Genomic DNA, 24,967 nt, shown 5'->3' with positions numbered 1-24,967 from the left:
AGAAACATTTTAAATCAACTCGGATAAAATAAACTCTTATTTGGCATAACTGGGTCCCCCAACCCACTGCCCATATGTAAAATAATTTCTATTTGTTGTAAATTTAGTTACCAATTGTAAGGAATCAAAATGCATATTTATAAACCATAATTTCAACCTTAAAATTACCTATGAGCAATTTTCTGTATTTATCATTCCTGCTGTTTTGCTAAAAGCTCCAGGTGGTTTTGATAGCGCAGGCAACCGTAAGCATATAAGTGGTCGTAACAATTTCACTGTAAAAAGCAGGGAAATGCTGGGCGACACGGTGGCCCAGTGGTTAGCGCTGCTGCCTCACAGCTCCAGGGACCTTGTTCGATTCCCAGTTTGGGTCACTGTCTGAACAGAGTTTGCACGTTCTCCCCATGGCTGCATGGGATTCCTCCGGGTGTTCCGGTTTCCTCCTACAGTCCAAAAGACGTGCTGGTTAGGTGCATTGGCCATGCTGAATTCTCCCTCAATGTACCTGAACAGGCGCCGGAGTGTGACGACTGGAGGATTTTCACAGTAACTTCACTGCAGTGTTAATGTAAGCCTACTTGTGACAGTGATAAATAAATAGACAGTTTCTATTGCTGTCAAGCCTGTGTCTTCCAAGGTCAGTCAAAGAGAAAAAAGGGAGAGATATGACATAATACTTTACCAATATTGGGTTCACCCTGAAAAATACCGGTCTAATTTAAATGAATTTTAGTCATCTATTTTAATACATTAAATTCAGATTCCCCTTTATTCCTTTGGCAACCTCTCCTTAGCCATTCCTTGTAAAAATCCTTTATTTAAAAAACAAACAGTTCTCCAGTTTCCAGGACATTATAATAATTACTGCGATGCTGGAATCTGAAACCAAAAGAGAAAATGCTGGAAAATCTCGACAGGTCTGGCAGCATCTATAAGGAGAGAAAAGAGCTGACGTTTCCAGTCTAGACGACCCTTTGTCAGAGCTTTGACAAAGGGTCATCTGGACTCGAAACGTCAGCCTCTTTTCTCTCCTTACAGATGCTGCCAGACCTGCCGAGATTTTCCAGCATTTTCTCTTTTGGTTCCAGGACATGGTTAGCTGTTTAAGTTTTAATCGATGGTGATTAAAGCATAGAATAAGGGCAATCAAGCCATTGTACCAGCTACCAAAAAGATCACAGTACCATCACAAACCTTACCAGCATTGCAACTAAGCAGGAAGGGTTTTTAAAAAAAATAAAATTCTCCATAATCTTATACTGTTACTCAATTGTCCTTTGTGCAAAGTTTTATCAGACTGCTAGTCTGTAACAAAATTGGATCAGATATTTTGAGCACATTTCTTTCTTCAATGGTTTGCTAAATCACACGTGCTGAGAACTCTCTCTTCAAAGTGGTACTCGTCAAGAGCTGCAGCAGAAAATGTCAGTTGTGCACTGCTTCTGGGCAGCAGCTGAACGCGTAAACCTCAAAGGATGATTGAGTAACACTAGTCACATTCGTAACTACTCAGGTATTTTTCCTGACAATCGTGAGGCACATGTCAATTCAGCAAAAATTGTTTCTCCCTTAAACAAAAACGTAAAGACAGAGCAAGTAAATAATAACCTTTCACCCAAAGATGTTCTGTGCAAAATTTGAATGAAGTATGTTTGTTTACCATTAAATAAATAAGGTAAGTGGTGTTAATCACCGTGTAAGTATGAGAGCAGCAAAGCGAGACTAAGAGGTCATATTCATTGAGTAGAATTAGGTTCTGGCTGAAAACCAGCATGTTTCTCCCCAGAAACACAGCCTGGTTTTCACTTCAGACCTTATGACACTTTGTCAAAAAAAAGCAGGCGGACATGTTTTACACTATCATTCTGGCCGGGCAGAGTCTGATAGAGCCGTCAAGGCCAGCTCCACAGAGATTGGGTGGGGCACCATTTTTAAAATGGTGCCCCAATTTCAAAGTGAATTAAATGTCCCCCTTCTCCCCAGCTCCCCCCCCCCCCCCCCCCCACACCACTAGACAACGGGACCCCCGACAGATAGGGGAACATCACCACCAACCCTCAAACACAGACGCCAGCCTCTCCCCTGCCACTCAAAGGTCGGGTCACACTCCGCCATCCCACACCACACAGGCATCAGGGTAACCCAACCCCCTCCCCGCTATCTTCGCTGGCATCGGGTGGAACCCCCCATTCTCAGTGTCCTTCCCCCCACCCGCCACTGTCATGCAGATACAACCCTTCCACCACCTGGTAGCCCAGCCCTGCCCCTGCCACTGTCAACCTGGCAATGCCAGCCATGTCCCTCACCTCCCAGGCACTATACCCACCTCTGCATCCCAGTGTGGCCATCAAAACTGGTTTCCATTTTTGGAAACCAGCAGTGATTCCCCGCTAGTATGATGTCATGTTGGCGAAGGCGGGAAGGGAGCATCTGTTGTGGTCCAAAGCAATGGCATAAAGCCATTTAATCACAGTTGAATGCATCCTAATTTCTGGGTCATCAGGAAAGGCCTAGGAACATCGCGCTCGGTAATCTCACCAGTGCAAACCCCATTATGACCCTCTCACAAGATTTAATGACCATAATGGGATGTGTGTGCATGGCGAACAGGCTGGGAGAACTGCGCCCATTGGTTGATTCAGTCATGGTGAATCTTGAGTGGCAGAATTACAAAATAAGAAACTAAGCTTCTATTTTCTCCAAAGGAAGATATATAGAGGCTCATGGCGTGATCCACAACATGTGGTTCAATACAACAACTGGACAGAAAAAACCATATTATCAGACACAGGGTGTTAATGAGTATTGGGACAATGGAAGTTTGCCCCTCTGGATCACTGCTCAGCGACAGGTAAACCAAATCATTGGAATATTTTACCTAAATCTACGGGAGAAGGAGGGGTGCAAATGATAGTCATCAGCAACTTTAATATGTAGCATAATCCCGTGTCTCCTGGCTGCACAATAAGATGAGTTAAATTAAATGAAAAAACGATTCTGGTGGCTGTCCATTGAAGAATTGCGCCAAGCACTAAAGAATACTGACTTTGGCATACATGTCGCATGCTGTGGACAGTTGCAAACAAATTTTGCAAAGGGGGGCCTCAAACAGGCCTCTGCAAATGTATGGAAGGAGCTTACTCCTTGTTTCAGGCCCATGAATGTGACTTATATATGAACAGTTACCAAAATGATCGGTTGTACATAATTCCTGTGCAACAAACAAATGCACAAAAGCAACCAATCACACTGATCCGATTGGTGCCCCTGAGATGATGGACAGAGAGTGCAATCCAATTTATAATGGCCACCAAACTGTTTTCATGAAGATTGCTTAGACATAGCAGAATTGAAATTTATGGTTTATTTCCGTTTATGTGGAGAATTTGTTTAAGAGTAGCATATGTAGAAGGGGAGAGGCTCCTTAATATAGGCAGAGGTTGTCATAGTGAAATTGAACATTTCTGTGAATGTTCTAAATTCCTTCCCATGGGTAAGGCTGCTTTTATACTGCAGCTACTGGTGAAAGACCAGAGGCCCCAGTGTGGCACCCAGTTTGCATTGCCTGGCTGACACACCCCAGATGCCAGACCCAGGAGAACGTAAGCAAAAGTAACCGTAGGTATGCAGAACTCTTCTCCCAGGTGGCAAAACTTAACTTCTTAGAGAGTGACTGGGGGAATGGGGAAGTCCCGTGGACAGAGTTTTCACACGGTTGTGAAGGTGCGACCAGAGACAGAGGAGGCGGGGGGGGGGGGGGGGGGGTGGGGGGGGTGCTCACTCCGCTTAACCAACACCCACCCTTCTGCAGTCACAGAGCATATAGCCACTGATCATCCAGAGGAGGGGTTGGCCCCTCCATAATGGGAGCCAGGCAGCAACCTCCTCTTTGTTTTCAAGGACCAATAAAAACTCTGGAGGGCACCCTCCACCTTGAGGTGCCCTTTCTTTCTCTTATGGACATTTTCAGCTCCCGGCCTCTGACCATGGGGCTGCTGATGTCAGTGCCGGAGGGCCTTCTGTTGGCCTTTCAGCCTCAAGAGATCACCCTCCATCCTTAATTGGTCAGGGCTCTCAGCTAATTGACTGTCTCCTCAAGAATCACCCTCTTGCTCCTGGTGCTCCATGTGTGGGTTCCCAACCGCATTTCCTCCTGATGGCAGGTTCAGGAGCCAACACCAAAAATCAAGTCCCTGTTCTCTAAACATTTCAATTAGGGTCAGGTATGTTTAAAAATCCTAAAAGATCTTATGATAATTTGGAAACCAACTTTGACACCACAATGAAGTTACACTCCTGGTAACAACAAACAAAAACAGTGCAACTCTTTTCGCCAAGGGACCTCACATTCCTATTCTCCATACACGTAGGCCAGGTCCCAAGCATATCTTTGAAATGCAAGTTCATGAGATGAATATGTTCTGAGAAATAGCGTTACTGTGCAGATTTAGAATGAGTGACTTTTTTTACTGCAATTGTACAGGGCGTTGGTGAAGCCATACCTGGAGTATTGTGTGCAGTTTTGATGTCCTTTTCTGAGGAAGGATGTCCTTGTTATAGACGGAGTGCAGCAAAGGTTTACCAGGCTGATTCCTGGGATGGCAGGTCTGTCATATGAGAAGAGACAAAATCGACTAGGATTATATTCATTGGAGTTTAGAAGAATCAGAGGTGATCTCATAGAAACTTATAAAATTCTAATAGGGTTAGACAGGGTAGATTCAGAAAGAATGTTCCCAATTGTGGGGGAGTCCAGAACTAGGGGTCATAGTTTGAGGATAACATAAGAACATAAGAAATAGGAGCAGGAGTAGGCCATCTAGCCCCTCGAGCCTGCCCTGCCATTCAATAAGATCATGGCTGATCTGATAGTGGTTTAGTTCCAGTTACCCACCCGCTCCCCATAACCCTTAATTCCCTTATTGATCAGAAATCTATCTACTTGTGTCTTAAACATATTTAACGAGGTAGCCTCCACTGCTTCATTAGGCAGAGAATTCCAGAGATTCACTACCCTCTGAGAGAAGAAGTTCCTCCTCAACTCTGTCCTAAACTGACTCCCCCTTATTTTGAGGCTGTGTCCTCTAGTTCTTGTTTCCTGTCTAAGTGGAAAGAATCTCTCTGCCTCTACCCTGTCTAGCCCCTTCATTATCTTATATGTCTCTATAAGATCTCCCCTCAGCCTTCTAAACTCCAACGAGTACAGTCCCAATCTACTCAATCTCTCATTAGCTAACCCCCTCATCTTCGATAACAACCTGGTGAACCTTCTCTGTACTCCCTCCAAGGCCAATATATCCTTTCGCAAACAAGGGGACTAAAATTGCACACAGTACTCTAGTTGCGGCCTCACCAGTACCTTGTACAATTGCAGCAAGACCTCCCTGCTTTTATACGCCATCCCCTTCACGATAAAGGCCAACATTCCATTTGCCTTCTTGATCACCTGCTGCACCTAGGGGTAAATGTTTTAGGACTGAGGTGAGGAGAAATTTCTTCACCCAGAGGGTGGTGAATGTGTGGAATTCACTACCATAGAAAGTAGTTGAGACCAAAACATTGTGTGATTTCAAGAAGAAATTAGATGTAGCTCTTGGGGCTAAAGGGATCAGGATATTGAATTTGATGATCATTCACGATCAAAATGAATGATGGAGCAGGTTCGAAGGGCCGAATGGCCTGCTCCTGCTTGTATTTTTTATGATTCTATGGATCATTATTCATAAAATTTTTGTCCTTTTTTTTATTTCTGAAGGGTTTAAAAACAGGTTCTGTTCACTTCCCTGGGACCAAACCCATCTACGATGGAGATGACATTTTCCTGAAAGTTGTAGAGTCTCCAATGTACAAGTACAACAATGAAACAGCCTGGAAAGAGAACATTGACTTGGTAATGGGATGGTTCACTGTGGAAGATCTGGATTTTGTTTCATTGTATTTTGGTGAACCGGATGGAGCTGGCCACAAACATGGACCTGAATCAAAACAGAGAAAGGACATGGTCCGCCAGGTGGACAGAACAGTGGGTTATTTACTGCAAAGAATTGAAAGGTATGGCTTGAAATCCAAACTCAATGTTATCATCACTGCTGATCATGGAATGACTACGGTGCTGAAGGAGCCAGCAGTGACTGAAATTGTACTGTCAAGATTCGCCAACTTCTCATTCAAAGACATTGCCTTTGAATTACTTGATTATGGACCCACTGCCATGCTACTCCCCAAAGAAGGAAGACTAGAAAAAGTGTACCAGGTTCTAAAAGGTGCCCATCCTCATCTAAATGTTTTTAAAAAGGAAGATTTTCCAAAAAGACTTCGATATTCCAACAGTGAAAGAATTCTCCCAATTATCATGTACGGTGATCTCGGCTACGTTATTCATGGGGTGAGTGCATAAATAGAGCGAGTAAAAGTGAAAAGGGCACTTGGTACAGCCCATACCTCCACCACACCATCTTAACCCGATATTATTCCAATTACGCAGTTCTTCCTTGAGGCTTTTCCCTGCCTGGTTGATGTTCTGTAAGTAGAAAGCTGAAAAAAAGGAACTTTTTATTAAGACTTCCATCTCACTGAGGAGGCTTCAACCTAATCCACATCCAACAACCTGCTCTGAAAGCTCTGCTCACATTTTGAAAACTGTGATAATTCCAATACAGCAACTGAGCTCAAGTTGCTGTATTCTAAAACAAACAACAAAATCCTAAAATAAAACAACCCAGAACACGTTTTAAACAGTCAATTCATCCTAACTACAATTGTTAACCGGTCCTGTAAAGAAGTCTAGGATCCAAAAGCTAACTGGTTCTTTCCTGGGCCATACATTATCTAGGTACCATGTTTTGTGGAACTCCATCCATTAGATTTTGAGATATATTGTTCACAAACACACCAGTGAGTGGTACAGGTAGTAGAGTAATAGAATCATACAGCGCAGAAAAGGCCCTTTGGCCCATCGAGTCTGCACCAACAGTAACTGCCACGAAAGTGAGGCTCATCCCATTTTCAGAATAGAAGGACTATTTCAGATTGGGAGAGAACAGGATATTTGATGGTACGAGTTGGCACTGTTGTGAAAATACACGAGAAAGTGCACATCTCAAAGTCTAGATTGTAATGGAACGAGTGAGCTGATTCCTCCCAATCATCACCTTGTTCTGAGCCAGATATGATACAATAGCAGAAATATATCCTAAACAATGACACATACACAATAAAGATGCTGGATTCTTGATTGAACATCTATTCAGCAAATCATAGCCACCTTTATTTTTTAAGTTCTTGTGTTTGCTCGCCATTTGGGTGTAAGCTGACTTCAGTTCAGAATGTAAAACTGAATACAAATCTCCATGTTGTCGTTGATGAGCTGCAGAAGTTAAACTCCATCATTTGTGAGACAGTTCCTGTACACCATAATATGTGTAACTTCCACATTCAATCCTGTTTCTGCAAGTGAAGATTATCAGTAAATGTTTGACTGATCCTTTGTACTCAAAAGTTTGAATTCTCTAAACAGTGGCAACAGATGTGTAACTTCATAGAATAGAATAGAGTGCAGAAGGAGGCCATTCAGCTCATCAGGTCCGCACCGACTCTCTGACAGAGTATCATACCCAGGTCCTATTCCCGTAACCACATGTATTTACCCTGCTTATTCCCCCTAACCTACACATCTTGGGACACTGAGGGGCAATTTAGTACAGTCAATCCACCTAACCTGCACATCTTTGGGCTGTGGGAGGAAACTGGAGCACCAGGTGGAAACCCACGCAGACACAGGGAGAAACTCCACACAGACAGCCACCGAAGGCTGGAATCGAATCGGGTCCCTAGCGCTGTGAGGCAGCAATGCTAACCACTGTGCCACCATACTGCCCCCCAAGTGTAACTCCCCAGTAATAAGTAAAACCCTAATTAAACATCAGAGAAATATGGATCAAGTTGTGCCAATTTCACATAAAGGGCAGTTAAGGTACAAGTTGTTGGCAGCTGTGGTATTCTGCCTTCAGGCTGAGAGAGTCAGCCCTTTGGGGCATTTCTGTTTCTCTGTTCAGAATACAAGTTATTTTCTGATATGCCAACAAGCTGAGATCTTTAGGCCATAGGCACAACATCCCTGAGGGGACAGGAAAGTATAGAGTGAACACAAATGCTGAACTCATTGTCTATACAACTGGACAAGACAGCAGATGCCTGTAGATATTCTTAGGAATATAGCTCAGTGTGAGTTAGTGTCTTTAGGGCAGGAGACAAACTGGTGAAAATAAAATTACACAAATGTCTTATTAATTGCCTAATGTAGGGGTAATGAAAAAATGCAGATCCTGAAAAGACCCTCATGAGAGAACATTGGAAATTGGATCAGGTGTAGGTCATTCAGCCCCTGAAGCTTGCTCCACCATTCAAGTGGTTCGTGGAATTTTCCCACACTATTCCCATATTACTTGATGTGTTTAATATCTGGAAATCCATGAGTCTGTGTTTTGAATGCGCTCAATGACTTAGGCTCTACAGTCTTCCAGGGTTGAGAATTCCAAAGATCCGTCATCCTCTGAGAGAAGAAATTCCTCCTCATCTCAATCCCAAATGGCCTACCCCAATTCTGAAATGTCTCCCCTGGTTCTAGGCAACTCCAGCCTGTGGAAACATCCTTCCTGCATCTGTCCTGTGAAGCTCTGTAAGAATTTTATATGCTTCAGTGAGATCTCTCCTTCTAAACTCGAGGCCCAATCTTCACAAAGGACAATCCCACCATCCCATTAGTTTGATGAACCTTTATTGCACCCCTTCTTTGGTGAGAAAAGATGAAATAACTCTCGAACCATGTTATTGTCATCTATTATTTATTCATTTATTGAGAAGTGTCACAAGTAGACTTAAATTAACACTGCAATGAAGTTAATGTGAAAATCCCCTAGTTGCCACACCCTGGCGCCTGTTCGGGAAAATTTAGCATGGCCACGTCATTCAGACTGTGGGAGGAAACCGGAGCACCCGGAGGAACTCACGCAGACACTGGGAGAATGTGCCGACTCTACACAAACAGTGACCCAAGCTGGGAGCTGAACCCGAGTCCCTGGTGCTGTGAGGCAGCAGTGCTAACCACTATGCCACCTAATACTAGTTGATTTGTTATTGCATCACAAGCCGTTGTGTAATCTTAAGATGAAACAGGATCTAAAGGGCAGACAATATTTGCATTGAGGCACACAGGGTTTTGTCCTCATTGCAAATGCATAATTTCTGATGCGCAGACTAATACTGGAACTTGCAGGTGCAAACTGGTCAGTCTTTGACACGGCTGACCACACCATCCTCCTCCATTACCTCTCCAGCTTTATAGATCATAGAATCCTACAGTGCAGAAGGAGGCCATTTGGTCCATCAAGTCTGCACCAACCACAATCCCAGCCAGGCCCTATCCCCATAACCCCATGCATTTACCATAGCCAGTCCCCGCTGACACGAAAGGCCAATTTATCATGGCCAATCCATAAGACCATAGACCATAAGACATAGGAGCAGAATTAGGCCACTCGGCCCATCGAGTCTGTTCTGCCATTCAATCATGGCTGATATTTTTCTCATCCCTATTCTCCTGCCTTTTCCCCATAATCCCTGATCCCCTTATTAATCAAGAACCTATCCATCTCTATCTTAAAGACACTCAATGACCTGGCCTCCACAGCCTTCTGTGTCAAAGAGTTCCACAGATTCACCACGCTCTGGCTGAAGAAATTCCTCCTCATTTCTGTTTTAAAGGATCATCCCTTTAGCCTGAGGTGGTGCTCTCTGGTTCTAGTTCTTCCTACTCGTGGAAACATCCTCTCCACGTCTACTCGATCCAGGCCTCGCAGTAACCTGTAAATTTCGATAAGATCCCCCCCTCATCCTTCTAAACTCCAACGAGTACAGACCTGGAGTCCTCAACCGTTCCTCATACGACAAGCTCTTCATTCCAGAGGTCATTCATGTGAACCTCCTCTGGACCCTTTCCAAGGCCAGCACATCCTTCCTTAGATATGGGGCCCAAAACTGCTCACAATACTCCAAATGGGGTCTAACCAGACCCTTATACAGCCTCAGAAGTACCTCCCTGCTTTTGTATTCTAGCCCTCTCGACATGAATGCTAACATTGCATTTGCCTTCCTAACTGCTGACTGAACCTGCACGTTAACTTTAAGAGAATCTTGAACAATGACTGCCAAGTCCCTTTGTGTGTCTGATTTCCTAAGCATTTCCCCATTTAGAAAATAGTCTACGCCTCCATTCCCCTTTCCAAAGTGCATAAACTCACACTTTTTCACATTGTAATCCACCTAACTTGCACATCTTTGGACTGTGGGAGGAAACCGGAGCACCCGGAGGAAACCCACGCAGACACGGAGAGAATGTACAAACTCCACACAGACAGTGACCCAAGCTGGGAATCGAATCCAGTTCTTTGGGGCTGTGAGGCAGCAGTGCTAACCACTGTGCTACCATGCCGCCCAGCTGCCTGGGATTGCACTTGCCTGGTTTCATTTTTACCCATTCCAACTGTACCGCTCTCCCCACACCAACATCAGTGCCTTTGGTGATCCCCAAGGATCGCTTTCGTTTGCTCCTATTTCTCATCTACATGTTGCCCCACCGTGACCCGATATGAAAGCATCAGTTTCCATGCATACATTGACAATATTCTGCTCCACTTCACCACCACTATCCTTCACCCCTCCACTGTCTCTATATTGTTACTTTGCTTCTCCTTCTTGTTTTGTTCATTCATAGAATGCCAGGTCAGCATTTATTACCCATTCCTATACAACTGAATGGCTTTCTAGGTGACGAGAGAGGGCAGTTTGGGAGTTATGGGTCAGTCATGTTGTTGTAGGTCTGGAGTCACGCTTAGGCCAGATCAAGTCAAGATAGAAGATAAAAGCAAAACACTGTGGATGCTGGAGATCTGACATTAAAAAAAAACAGAAAGTGCTGAAAAACCTCAGCTGATCTGGCAGCATCTGTGGAGAGAGAGTTAACATTTCAAGTCCAATATGACTGAGTTCCAAAGATAGTAGATATCCTTTGCTAAAGTTCAGGAGTGAGCTAAACAGTGTTTTTATGGTAGTTGCATAGTTATCATTACCAGCGTCTTTTTAAATTCCAGATTCAGTTTATTAATTGAATTTAAATTCGCCAGCCATCATAATGAGATTTAAACTAATTTCTTTAAATCACAAGACTAGGACTCTGGGTTACATACTAGTCCAGTAACATAACCACTGTAATTCAGACTGCTTACAGATGAACAGAAATTTCCTCCCACTGAATGTCGAGAAAGTTGAAGCCATTGGAGCGAATTTTCCCATTGCGCCCGCCATGGGAATCGTAGCAGGCGAGGGGTGGACCACGGAAAGATCTAATGACCTCGGGTGGGATTTTCCGGTTTTGAGGCGAACGCAGCTGGAAAATCCCACCCATTGTCTTTCGTTCCTGCCACAAATTCCCTTGACCAGACACAGACTCCATTCCTCTCTCTCTCTCTGGAACTTGTCTTAGGCTGAACCAGACTGTTTGCCACTTTGTGTTATATTTGACACCAAGATAAACCTTCATCCACATAACCATTCTGTCACTAAGACTTCTAGCTATTTAGCTTTGCCTAAGACCTGCCTTGGCCCATCTGTCTCTCAGAGCCTCATCTATGCTTTTTCTAACTCTAGATTTGAATGATCCAATGAGCTTCTAGTCATTTTCCCACTGGAGGCCATCCAAATCGCTGTGAGCTATGCCATAGCTTGCACCAAATCCAGTTTACCTATCTCTCCTGTGCTCACTGACTGACATTGGCTCTATTATTGTTTTGATAGAGTATAGTGTTGTTAGTGATGCTTTCTTTATTGTCTGCATAGAGAAATTAAACAAGATTTGTTTTTAAAATGTGAAATCCTGTGGTGCAGTTCTGGTGATTAATTACTGGGTGATTTTTTTCCTTAAAACATTAATGATCCCAAACAGGATTGTAACTTTTGCCACATGCAATCTATCAGTACTGTATACTAGTGAGATAATGTCACGACTTGATAGCATTATGTTGCCTTAGCTGGTCAGTAACCCAGTAATGCTGAAATCTGCATTATCATTATGAGAGTTAACATAAAATTTAAAAAGACAGTCCCAGACAGTTAGAATTAAGGGGACATGTGACCCAAACTGAAGTCTGCCCAACAACATGCCTGTTAAAGATTAAACTAAGGCCTCAATTGTTTCACTAGGAATAAGATGCAGGCATTCACACTTACAGACATTCACAATGGCAGTTGTGATGCCAGTGAACAGACACACACTCTCCAAGGTCCAGTATTAAAAATGTCAGATTGTGAAAGGGTATTCTTTGAACTGACTAAGGTACAATTGAACTAGAGTCTAAAAAAATAGCTAATCTACACGTCGACCTGGATTGAAGGCCCATGGGATTCATATTGCCACAGAGAAGTGTGCTTAGGAAGCCACTGTAAAGAGCAGGTTTAAAAAAAGTTTTATTCATTTGTGGGACATGGGCATTACTGGCTGGCCAGCATTTATTGCCCATTCCTAGTTGCCCGAGGGCAGTTGAGAGTCAACATGTAGGAGTCACAAGTAGGCCAGACCAGGTAAGGACAGCAGATTTCCTTCCCTCGAGGACATTAGTGAACCAGATGGGTTTTTCCGACAATCGACAATGGATTCTTAATTCCAGATATTGTTTATTGAATTCAAATTCCATCTGCCGTGGCAGGATTCGAACCCAGGGCCCAGAACATTAGCCGAGTTTCTGGATTAATAGTCTAGCAATCGTACCACTAGGCCATCGCCTCCCCGATGATATCATAATATCAGAGGGAGGAAGAATGAGCGGTTATAAGCAGTAGGATGCAGTCAGTCACTGTGCAGGAATGCAAGTGGGAGCTCACACTCCGATTGGAAAGACAAAATTCTTGGGAAGCAATGCGTCCAGGAATCAGTACGTAGAAGGTCCTACAAGACATGAGGCTTGATTTAACGTAATGAAGCTGGGCAAGTGCCCAGGGGCTTATTTTATGTTAGATTCAAGATTGTTTCGGAAAAGGGCAAGGATGGGCCTGAAGCCAAAGTTCTAAACTGGGCGTAGGCCTGTTTTGATAAGATTAGATATGATTTGGCCAGAATGGACTGGGAGCAGACATGTTTAGGTAAATCTGTGATAGAGCAGTGGAACACATTCAAGGAGGAAGCAGGGAGAGAAAAGAAGTTGGACCAACAAATCCAGTGAATCCACGGATATACAGCATTGGATAAAAAGAAAAAGGACAGATATCAAGGGCTCAAAACAGAAGAAGCCCTAGAGGAGTATAGAGTGTGCAAGAGGGAACTTAAAAAGGATATTATTTTAAAAAGGGGAGCAAAAAGGGGACATGGAAGGATACTGGCAAGTAAAATAAAGGAAAATCCTAAGTTGTTTTAAAAGAACATTTAGGGTAAAATATAACTAGAAAATAGTAGGACACATTAGGGACCAAGGTGGTAATGTGTGTGTGGAGACAGAGGGCAAAGGTAGGGTTCTAAATGATTATTAAGGACAGGATTTTCCAGCAGCGCTCGCCCCAAAACTGGAAAATCCCCCCACAAGGTCAATGGACCTACGATTCCCATGGCGGGGCGGAGTGGGAAAATTCCCTGCTACGTGTCAGTGTTCACTGGTGAGAGGGACAATGTGGGTTTGGAAATCAGGAAGAAGGACAATTAAAGAAATTAACATAGACAGAGAGGAGGTTCTGAGTGTTCTGACAGGCTTAAAAGTAGATAAATCTCCAGGGCAGATGAAATGTATCCCAGGCTGTTGAGTGATGCAAGCGAGGAAATGACAGCGATGCTGGCAATAATTTTCAATTCTTCTCTGGCCACAGGAGAGGTGCTGGAGGACTGGAGGACAGCCAGTATGGTACCATTATTCACTAAGGGAGGAAGGAACAAGCCAGGGAACTACAGGCCAGTCAGTCTAATCTCAGTGGTGGGGAAACTATTGGAAGCAATGCTGAGATACAGGATTAATCTGCATTTGGAAAGGCAGGAATTAATCAAGAAATCAACATGGTTTTGTTAAGGGGCAGTCATGTCTGACCAACTTGACTTAAATTTTTTAAAGCGGTGACCAAGATGACGTAGTTTCTGATAAGGTCCCACACGGGAGACTGATAGTGAAGGTAAGAGCCCATGGGATCCAAGGAAATTTGGCAAATTGGATCAGAATTGGCTGAGTGGAATGAAGCAGAAGGTGACGGTCGAGGGGTATTTTTCTGACTGGACGTTGGCATCCAGTGGGGTCCATGGAATAGAATCCCTACAGTGCAGGAGGAGACTATTTGGCCCATCGAGTCTGCACTGACCACAATCCCACACATGCCCTATTCCTGTAACCCCACATAGTTACCCTGCTAATCCCCTGACACAAAGGTCAATTTAGCATGGCCAATCAACCTAACCCACAAATCTTAGGACTGTGGGGGGAAACCGGAGCACCAGAGGAAACCCACGCAGGTAAGGGGGGAAAGTGCAAACTTCACACAGACAGTGACCCGAGGCTGGAATTGAACCCAGGTCCTTGGCACTGTGAGGCAGCAGTGCTAACCACTGTGCCACCGTACTGCAGGCATCAATGTTGGAGCCCTTCCTACTTGTGGTTTATATAAATGATTTAGACTTGAATGCAGGAGAGTCAATGAGTAAATTTGCAGATGATACAAAAATTGGTGGGATGGTAAATAATGAGCAAGATAGCTTAGATTACAGGGTACAGATGGGCTGGTCAGATGGGCTTAAGTGGCAAATGAAATTCAATCCAGATAAGTGAGAGGTGATGCTCTTGGGCAGGACAAGTCAAGGGAATACATGATAAACAGCAGGATCCTGGGAAGCACCAAGGACCAGAGGAACCTTGGTGTGCATGAACACTGGTCCTTTAAGGTAGCAGGACAGGTGGATAAACTGGTCAAGAAGGCATATGGTATATTTGCCTTTGTTAGCCAAGGCATAGAATTTAAGAGCATGAACGTTATGCTGGAACTGTAGAAAATGTTGTTTAGACCACAACTACAGTATTCTGTGCAGTTCTGGAATCCACATTACAGAGGGATGTAATAGTGCTGCATAGGGTGCAGAGAAGATTTATCAGGGTGTTGCCTGGGCTAGAGAGTTTTACTTATGAAGAGAGATTGGATGGACTGGGGTTGTTTTCCTTGGAGCAGAGGAGACTGAGGGGGGACATGATTGAGATGTATAAAATGAGGGACATAAATAGGAAGAAACTTTTCCCTTGATGGAAGGATGAATGACCAGGGACATAGATTTAAGGTAAGGGGCAGGAGGTTTAGAGGGGATGTGTGAAAAAACTTTTTTTTACCCACCCACTGCCTGAAAGGGTGGTGGAGGCAGGGACCCTCATAACATTTAATAAGTATTTAGGTGTGCGCTTGTAATGCCAACACATACACGGCAATGGGCCAAGTGCTGGAAAATGGGATTAGAATAGTTAGGTGTTGTTTTTAACCAGCGCAGGTGCCCCACATTTCAAATAGATCTCTTCTCATCCTTTTAAACTCTAGTGAATACAAGCCCAGTCAAATCAATCTCTCCTCATAGGACAGTCCCGCCAACCCCAATATCAGCCTAGTGAACCTCTGCTCCACTCCCTCTATGGCAAGTATATCCTTTCTTAGTTAGGGAGACCAAAACTGCACGCAATACTCCAGGTATAGTCTCACCAAGGCTCTGTATAATTGCAGTAGGACATCTTTACTTCTAAACTCAAATCCTCTTAAAGACCAACATACCATTTGCCTTCCCAATCACTTGCTGAACCTGCCTCTCCACTTTCATTGAATGATGTACGAGGACACCCAGATCCCTTTGTACATCCACACTTCCCAATATAACATTTCGATCATACTCTTCCTTTGTTTTTCACACCAAAGTGGATAACTTCACATTTCGCCGTGTTGTATTGCACTGGCCACGTGTTAGCCCACCCACTCAATTTGTCTACATTACCCTGAAGCTTCCTTGCATCCTCCTCACAACTTTGCACAGTTTGGCTTTTGTGAGCAAACTTGGAAATGTTTCATTTGGTTCCCTCTTCCAGGTTATTCATATATATATATTGAGCGCGTGCGCAAGGGGCAGGGAGAGTACGAGAAGAGAGGCTAGGAAGAGAGTGAAGTGGAGTGAGGCTGAAGAGGGAAGAGACAGAGAGAGAGAGAGGGAAAGGAAAGCAAAGAAAATGTTGAGCTGTATTTTAGGAGGGCTGTAGGAGATGCACAGAAGCTGTGCTGCTCAGGGCTTGTTTGGGTGATTTAGTATTTTCTCATTTCAATTTATACGGTATTTGTTATATTCAGGGATTATATTTGGCAAGTTTTTCTTGCTAGGAATGATAGCACTGCACCTGTATGGCACAGTATTTTAACCCGTGCATTGTATTTACTGGGCAAGAGATGTCCAAAGCAACGCATCTCCGGTTTCAACATTGTGGAATCAAAGTTGTCTAATTTCAAGTCACGATTTTCAGGAATGCTGTCACAACTCTTAAGTGAGGAATTACTGTACTCTTACCACTTGGAAGTAATTGTTTTTTTCTTCCACCTCTAAAGAATTGTGCCTAAGGATTCAGGCCTTTAATGAAACTAGAAACATATTAGTCACTGAAGCACAGCAGCAATCAAGAATCTGATTTCAATATTGCTTTAAGGTTAATTCTTTCATAATTAAGCATTTTTTTTACATGGAGAGCAGAAACAAAGTAGCGGTCATTCTGCAAATTTTGTACTCACTTGCATTTTCCAATATTTGATTTTTAAAATGAACCATAATGTTTCTTTAGGTCAACTCATAAAACTTTACCATTTTAGATTGTGCCATGTGAAATTCCAATTTGTTTGATATTTGATATGTTTTCCTTCTGTGTTGCTAACTTCCTTCTTTGATATACTGATGTTTATATTCTAATTACACAATAAATAAGATAGCATTACTTCTTGGAACACATCATATACTGATAGACCACAAATTTGATAGTGCTTGGCGCTTTATGGTATCTGAACTCCATGGCATGTAATATTCTCTCAATGTTCTCTCTCACATTGTACCATATCCCTTTTTCTTCCATCAGAGATTCAAACTCCAGTTTAACAAAGGTGAGCATGGGTTTGATAATGATCATATGGACATGAAAACGATTTTTCGTGCCTTTGGTCCCGACTTCAAGAAGAATTATCTGGCCGAGCCATTCGATAGTGTGAACATCTATTCACTAATGTGTGAACTTCTCAAGATCCAGCCTGAGCCAAACAATGGATCATTGGAAAATACCCAAAGAATGTTGAACTATCAGGACGATACTAATGGTAAGGGACAAGTTTGACCATACACTTTTGATAATGAACAATATAAATATTAGGATGATGTGTGGACAATATTGCATTCTGCAGACAAAATTTAGTGCATAGTTTATTTTGCAATTTTATTTCCCAGCTATAGCTACAATATGCATTTTGTTCCCCTAAACATTTTAAAAATTCATTTATGGGATGTGGATGTCGCTGGCTGGGCCAGTATTTATTGTCCATCCCATTTCAGGAGGCTTCTGAGAGTCAACCACATTGCTGTGGATCTGGAGTCACTTGTAGTCCAGACCAGGTAAGGATTTCCTTCCTTAAAGGACATCAGTAAGCTCGATAGGTTTCTACAACAACCGACAATGGGTTTCATTAAAGTCCAGATTTTTACTGAATTCAAATTTCACCATCTGCCGTGGTGGGTTTTGAACCCACGTCCCCAGATCTTGCCTGGGTCTCTGGATTACTCGTCCAGTGACAATACCACTACACCGTTCCTTCCCCTAATTGCTTAAATCCTAATTGTCTCATTTACAAGATTTTATCGTTCCTCAAATATCATCTCCCCTACAAGCTGGTGCTTTCTGCAAATTCAGATATTCCATTTATAATTTACTCATGAACACCATTTTAAAGAGTCAAAAGCAGCAACCCTGATAGATCGAGGGTACTCATTACATATACAGATAGATCAGATAATTCCTTAGTTTATCATTGAACCAATTATTCAATTTATTAATACCTCCTTCTGCACCTCCCCAGAGATTTCACTAGTTTAGATTTCTTGCAACTATTAATACACACCCAAATTCACAAACAGGGTATCTCAGGGCCAGTGTAAGGGTATTAGACACCTTAGGTGAACCTTCAGCCTTGTGTCCCGCACTCCCCGACCCCCCCATTAACTTTTGAAAATGAATAGTGCTTTAGCATGAATATTTCTTTTTATTGGATTTATTGCACATGGAAAACGGGAATATGATAATTATACATTCGCATTAAATTATTTTCGATATTTAATCATTTGCAGTTTCATAATCCTCAGGGGACAGCACAGTGGCACAGCGATTATCACTGCTGCCTCAGTGCCAGGGACATGGGTTCGATTCCTGGCTTGAGTGACTGTCTGTGTGGAGTTTGCATATTCTCCCCGTGCCTGCGTGGGTTTCCTCCCACAGTCCAAAAATGTGCGGGTTAGGTTGATAGGCCGAAGTGTTAGGGGGAGGTCAGGGGAATTGATAGGTTAAATATGTTGGGTTACTGGAATAGGGTCTGGGTGGGATTGTTGTCGGTGCAGGCTTGATGGGCCGAATGGACTCCTTCTGCACTGGTGGGTATTCTATGATTCTATTCCATGTAGAAGTACGAATTTGTCAAACTATGAGCAATAGAAAGATTGCAATGTAAATTCATGGAGATCTATATATCTGTCAGTATACGTGGAAGCAGACCTGGAGCTTTCCATTTCAGGCCGAAGCCTGTATGCCCAGTGGTTGCACTGGCCCTGGTATACCCATGTGGCTGAATCATTAACCATGCATCAATTCTACAAAGTCACATCCAAAGAGAGCTCAAACAAAATCAGCATGGTCGGCCTTTCACAAACCCAGTCACTTTGAATCATTGCATTAATTTCTGTTAAATGCCTGTGAAGTTCTATTTTATACTTTTCTCCCATGGATATCAAACCAACAAATTATTAGATTGGAACTTTCCATTCATAATAAAAGCATGCGGAAAATCTCAGATCAAGCAGCATCTGTGGAAAGAAACAGAGTTTGTTGAGTGACCCTTCATCAGAACTCCATGTTCTCCATTCTTTTGCTACACTTGCATTCAGTGAGGCGTGTAAAATTCCTCTCATAATGCTTCTAACCTTATTTTATTAAGCATTTCACCAGAATTTTACCATGCTCTTTGATGCCTTTTGCACATTCAAATGCTTCACTTCTTTTTAATATCCTGTTCTGTTGGCTTTTTTTCTAGATTCCCAGGATACAAGCTCCAAGTCAACATCATTTCAGGTGGCTGTAAGCTTAGCAGCAGTCGTTGGTTTGCTAGTTCTGGTTGCTGTTATTGCTGTAACTCATTCCGCCTACAAACGAAGAAAGAGCAGTCGACTGTAAGTATCTCAAAGTGCTCACGAAAGAAAACCCAGGAGCAGACATAAAATAGTTTTAATTCAGGGCCACAAACAATATGGTTAGTAGCTTAATCTCTCTCCTCAGACCCAGGTCCCTTCAATACTGCATTGTTCCAAAACAGCTCCTCCCTGTTTGCACAACATTGTTTTTTTTTAAACCTCCTACAAGTTGTTGCATCTCTCCCAAAGCACCATGACAAAACACAACAGCGGAATCAAGTTTATTCCCTCAGTTATTTGTGGCTCATTTATCAGTTGAGTCGTCCAAGTTAAATTCTCCAGTGTTGGGTATCCCCATTTACTTCGCTTCCATTTGCTCAATGGAACCTTTCTTTTCAGAGTACATCAGCCAGTGTGTCAACTCCATTTATAGAATCCTGACAGTGCAAAAGGAGGCCAATCGGCCCATCAAGTCTGCACCGACCACAATCCCACCCAGGCCCTATTCCCGTAACCCCACATCTTTACCCTGCTAATCCCCTGGCACCAGGCCAATCACCATTGACCTCGCATGGCCAATCAACCTAACCAGCACATCTTTGGACTGTGGGAGGAAACCGGAGCACCCGGAGGAAACCCATGCAGACACGGGAAGAAAGTGCAAACTCCACACAGACAGTGACCCGAGGCCGGAATTGAACCTGGGTCCCTGGCGCTGTGAGCCAGCAGTGCTAACCACTGTGCCATCGTGCCGCCTATTACTATTTGAGGGTTCACAGATTTCAAATTCAGCACAAAATATTTTCCAAACAATTAAAAGGCTAAAAGTCTTCATTTTGAGCATAACCAGTTTTCCTCATCTTCAGTATCATGTTGCAATTACCTCAATTTTTTAATGTTTGTTCTTGGACTTTAATCATCTGCTCCAAGATTTTAAAAAACACCTTTTGCCTGGAAGGAAGGTTGCCCAAATGCATTCCTGTTTGCAAACACAGCATGATATAGGTGACACTGAAATGCACCGTGCCCCTTGCAGCTTACATGATGATGGAAATGAGACTACTTGCCTACTAAAACAGATGCCACATTTTCATGCAAAGGGATGTTTGTGTGCTACTTGCTGAAGTAGCCTTTCGCCTGGGACAAGTGACATTCCCTTTGATGCTGCAGCTTTTGCTGTAAAGATCAGATCTTTGAACTTAAATCTTATCTCAGTGAAGTGGTTGATGGCTGCTTCACTTTTCTTGCAAATACGTAGATGGAAAAAACAAGATACAAAACAGTAAGTTTGAACAGTACAACAGGTCTAAATGACCAGTGACAAGCACATTTGACCAGATTGCAAAAGCAATGTATACTTGTGTTAAATAGGAGATGAAATACTGATTAGTAACTTCTACTTCTTACAGATTTTTAAATGGATAGTTTTTGCTTGGTATATCAGCTGTAGGAATTAAGGTGAAACTCCAATAGAATACATACCTGAGACTAATAATCACATTGTTACTGACATTCTGCCCCTCACTCATCCTGACCCAGTCACACTGGTCACAATGAGATGGTCTAGCATCATTTAACTGATTTTATTTACAGGGACATGCACAATGTCTGTTTATACATAACACTGTTTCACCAGAAACAAGAGCAATTAGTGTGCACCAGTCCAATTCACTCACCAAATGAATACTTACCATGATGTAGAATCTACATTACTCGGTATGAATTAGTCCTCAGAAGTAAACAATGACAGTTGTAGATGTTTTTACAGAGCAGTTTTAATGTCAGTCCCTTCTGGAACACTCCACCAGCTCTGACTGTTATAATTGAATACAATGCCTAATTTGTTCATTTCCAGTAGAGAGAGCAACAAGCCCAAACACAGTTCAGTTACTGTATTTTAAATGTTTTGTCCTGAATTAAAGTCACTCCTGTTGCTCTGATCTCCAGGAGCCCAAGGGACAGGAGTTCCTAACTGGCAGAGGGAACCCTTCCACCAGGGTTCCCTGCTCCTTTAGGACAACTAATCGTCGGACTTTCCTTAGTGAGGCGGAAATCTACCTCCGAGGTAATTCACTGGGGTGGGGGATAGGCTGTGGAGAGAGACAGAGAGAGAGGGGTTGCTGGTTCTCAGCTCTCCTCCAACAAAGTACGTTTAAACAGGGGATTCAACTCAGCTACAAACCTGACAGGGTTTTCTGGGCTGGATGATCTCCCCACATGGTGAGTTGAGTCCCTGCCCCCATCACTGGTTTCATACTGGCGTCTGGGCGGGAAGGTTGCCCACAAGGCTTCGTCTAAGACTGAACCTGAGGCAGGAAGACAGCGGGATCGTCACCCTGACTGACCACCACCCCCCATCCCATTCCCTCCCCCCCCCCACCCGAGCGAAGGTTCAACATTTAGGGGGTGATTTTACCATTGCGCTGCATCCATTTTTGGTGGTAAAGTTGGGTATAAAGTGCTTAGTGCAATTGGCGTCAGCTTGTGACCGGCGCCATTTTACGAGCGCCGGATTTCCGGTGTGGTCAGCCTCTCGCTGGAAAGGGGCGAGAGGCAGGTTAATGCATTCAAATTTATTGTAATGTTGTTTTACATCTGCTTAGCGAGTCCAGTGCTCACTCAGGCCCGCCCCCCCCCCTTTATGACCTTGCCGAGAAAGGTTCACGCCAGCAAGGAATAGATATGCTCCCCATGAACGGGGAGCAGTCGACTTGGCCTCGCTGGTGGAACCAGAGGTCATCGAGGCCGGGGGAGGCCGAGGGTAAGGGGGTACCCCTTGGGCAGTGCCAGACTGGTAGTGCCACCCTGGCACCTGGGCAATGCCCACCAGGCATTGACTTGCTCAAACTTTTGCAGGGAGTGCACATATGGGAGGAGCTGAAAACACACCCAAAAGACAGATCTGAAACTCTCCCAGTTTTAAGTCTGCCCCCATTGTGTTTACTATCATCAGTCTCTCTGCTGATCCGGTTTGCTGGCCTTCTGTCACCTCAGGCATTAGAGCTGTGCACCAATTACATTCAGACATGGGTGCTCAGCCTCTGTGGAACTACTATAGGATCCTACTGTAATCCTACAGCTCAGCTGTGCAGCCTCCACCACAAGTTAATGAATATCTCAAGCTAACCAAGCAGCTCATTATGGGAGGACAAGGAAGGAGGAGGAGAGGACTGGCACAGTGTATCAATCATGGAAGAAAATTATTAAGTTACCGAGAAATCCAAATCCCTGGTTCCCCAGAGTTTAAATTGAGGATTGTGGAACAAAGGTGGGTGATAACAAACATTAATCGAGAAATAAATTTGGGTTGCTTATAGTAACAGAAATGTCATTTCTTTTCAGAGTACACGATGAAACCAAGATTCACGACCTGAATCATCATCATTAGTCGAAGTCAAATAGATAACTTTCAACCTGTGCAGAGGGTGAATGACATATCTGCCTTTAGTACTTAATTGCACCATGTTATAAGATAATGGCTTTTATACAATTTCTTGCATACAAATTAGAAAGTTATGTCTAATGGATAGGATTACTTGTCAGAAGTTCTTTTCATAGAAATAGAAATCATAGAAACCCTACAGTGCAGAAGGAGGCCATTCGGCCCATCGAGTCTGCACCGACCACAATCCCACCCAGGCCCTATCCCCACATATTTTGCTCACTAATCCCTCTAACCTATGCATCTCAGGACTCTAAGGGGCAATTTTTAACCTGGCCAATCAACCTAACCCGCACATCTTTGGACTGTGGGAGGAAACCGGAGCACCCGGAGGAAACCCACGCAGACACGAGGAGAATGTGCAAACTCCACACAGACAGTGACCCGAGCCGGGAACCGAACCCAGGACCCTGGAGCTGTGAAGCAGCAGTGCTAACCACTGTGCTACCGTGCCGCCCCAAACTTCTATACTTATTTATTGCTGATTCATGAAAACAAATACAATAACACCTCAAATGACAGTATTTAGCATTTGAACGCAGGTCCAGGCCATTTTTGCCATTATGTTTGTGACCTATCAGATATTAAATATTATCTGATTATTAATTGCCATTTATTCTTACTCTCTTTCACAATCACAGTGAGCGTGACCGTGAAAGCTGCAAAGAATGAATGCTTTGGACCTCCAGCAGTAAAACATTCTCATTTGGAATCAGGTTTCAGTCCCAATTCCATATTTAATTTTTTGCCAGCTCTCAGCCATACCCTGGATATTGGACCCTTGGGCATGGCTGCCTACCCTGAAGTGTGGGGCGCAGGCCAATCACCTTCCCATCCTACTCTGGCTGAAGCAGAGAATGGGGGTGAAGTAAATCAGAAAACAGTTAATCCAAATGAGATAATTGCCTTCAGTGGAGGCCTGTTAAACAACGCATCTTGCAGAAATTGTACCGAGCCGTGTTTTTTTCAAAAGCTCAATTGTGCTTGTAACCCCATTGTCAATAAATACTGATTATTCACTTATCCTGCCCATCAGTGACTATAATCACTACACTTTTCAGAATGTGTACAGTTCCAGCCATCCCATTATAGAAAGGATATTAAACTAGAAAAAGTGCAGAAAAGATTTACTAGGATGCTACCGGGACTTGATGGTTTGAGTTACAAGGAGGCTGGATAGACTGGGACTTTTTTCTCTGGACTGGACGTGGCTTAGGGGTGATCGTATAGAGGTCTATAAAATAATGAGGGGCATAGATCAGCTAGATAGTCAACATCTTTTCCCAAAGGTAGGGGAGTCTAAAACTAGAGGGCATAGGTTTAAGATGAGAGGAGAGATACACAAAAGAGTCAAGAGGGACAATTTTTTCGCACACAGGGTAATGAGTGTCTGGAACAAGCTGCCAGAGATGGTAGTAGAGGCGGGTACAATTTTCTTTTAAAAAGCAACATGGGTAAGATGGGTAGAGGGATATGGGCCAAATGTGGGCAATTGGGACTAGCTTAGTGGTTTAAAAAAGAAAGGGCCAGCATGGACAAGTTGAACTAAAGGGCCTGTTTCCATGCTGTAAACCTTTATGACTCTAATTAAACTTGAGTAATAAAGTTCATTCAAGTGCACATTCCATTTTTCCAACTACCATACTTATTTCCAGAACATTGAACATTTAGGTCAACCTAATACCAAATATCCCCTGGGCCAGATGGGATTTATCCTAGGATTCTCTGGGAGGCTAGGGAGGAGATTGCAGAGCCTTTGATCTTTGTGTTGTCATTGTCTACAGGAACAGTGCCAGAAGACTGGAGGATAGCAAATGTTGTCCCCTTGTTCAAGAAGGGGAGTAGGGACAACCTGGTAATTATAGACTGGTGAGCCTTACCTCTGTTGTGGGCAAAGTATTGGAAAGGATTATAAGAGATAGGATTTATAATCACCTAGAAAGGAATAATTTGATTAGGGATAGTCAGCACGGTTTTGTGAAGGGTAGGTCGTGCCTCACAAACCTTATTGAGTTCTTTGAGAAGGTGACCAAAGAGGTGGATGAGGGTAAAGC

At 43.4% G+C, this 24,967-nt stretch overlaps 1 protein-coding gene across 1 annotated transcript in view; it reads left to right on the top strand.

Moving 5' to 3' along the window:
- Positions 1 to 22,859, top strand: part of LOC144502045 (ectonucleotide pyrophosphatase/phosphodiesterase family member 7-like) — a 164,552-nt gene extending 141,693 nt beyond the window's left edge. The window contains exons 3-7 of the mRNA XM_078226056.1: positions 2,706 to 2,851; positions 5,756 to 6,385; positions 17,163 to 17,397; positions 19,375 to 19,510; positions 22,814 to 22,859. Coding sequence (XP_078082182.1) covers positions 2,706 to 2,851; positions 5,756 to 6,385; positions 17,163 to 17,397; positions 19,375 to 19,510; positions 22,814 to 22,859 — 1,193 coding nt within the window. The remainder of the gene's footprint in view (positions 1 to 2,705; positions 2,852 to 5,755; positions 6,386 to 17,162; positions 17,398 to 19,374; positions 19,511 to 22,813) is intronic.
- The last annotated feature ends 2,108 nt before the right edge of the window (positions 22,860 to 24,967 follow it).

Source organism: Mustelus asterias, chromosome 12 (assembly GCF_964213995.1).
Source record: "Mustelus asterias chromosome 12, sMusAst1.hap1.1, whole genome shotgun sequence".
Taxonomy (NCBI): domain Eukaryota; kingdom Metazoa; phylum Chordata; class Chondrichthyes; order Carcharhiniformes; family Triakidae; genus Mustelus; species Mustelus asterias.
The sequence above is the reverse complement of the archived record's forward strand: the minus strand, read 5'-3'. Positions and strand labels throughout refer to the sequence as shown.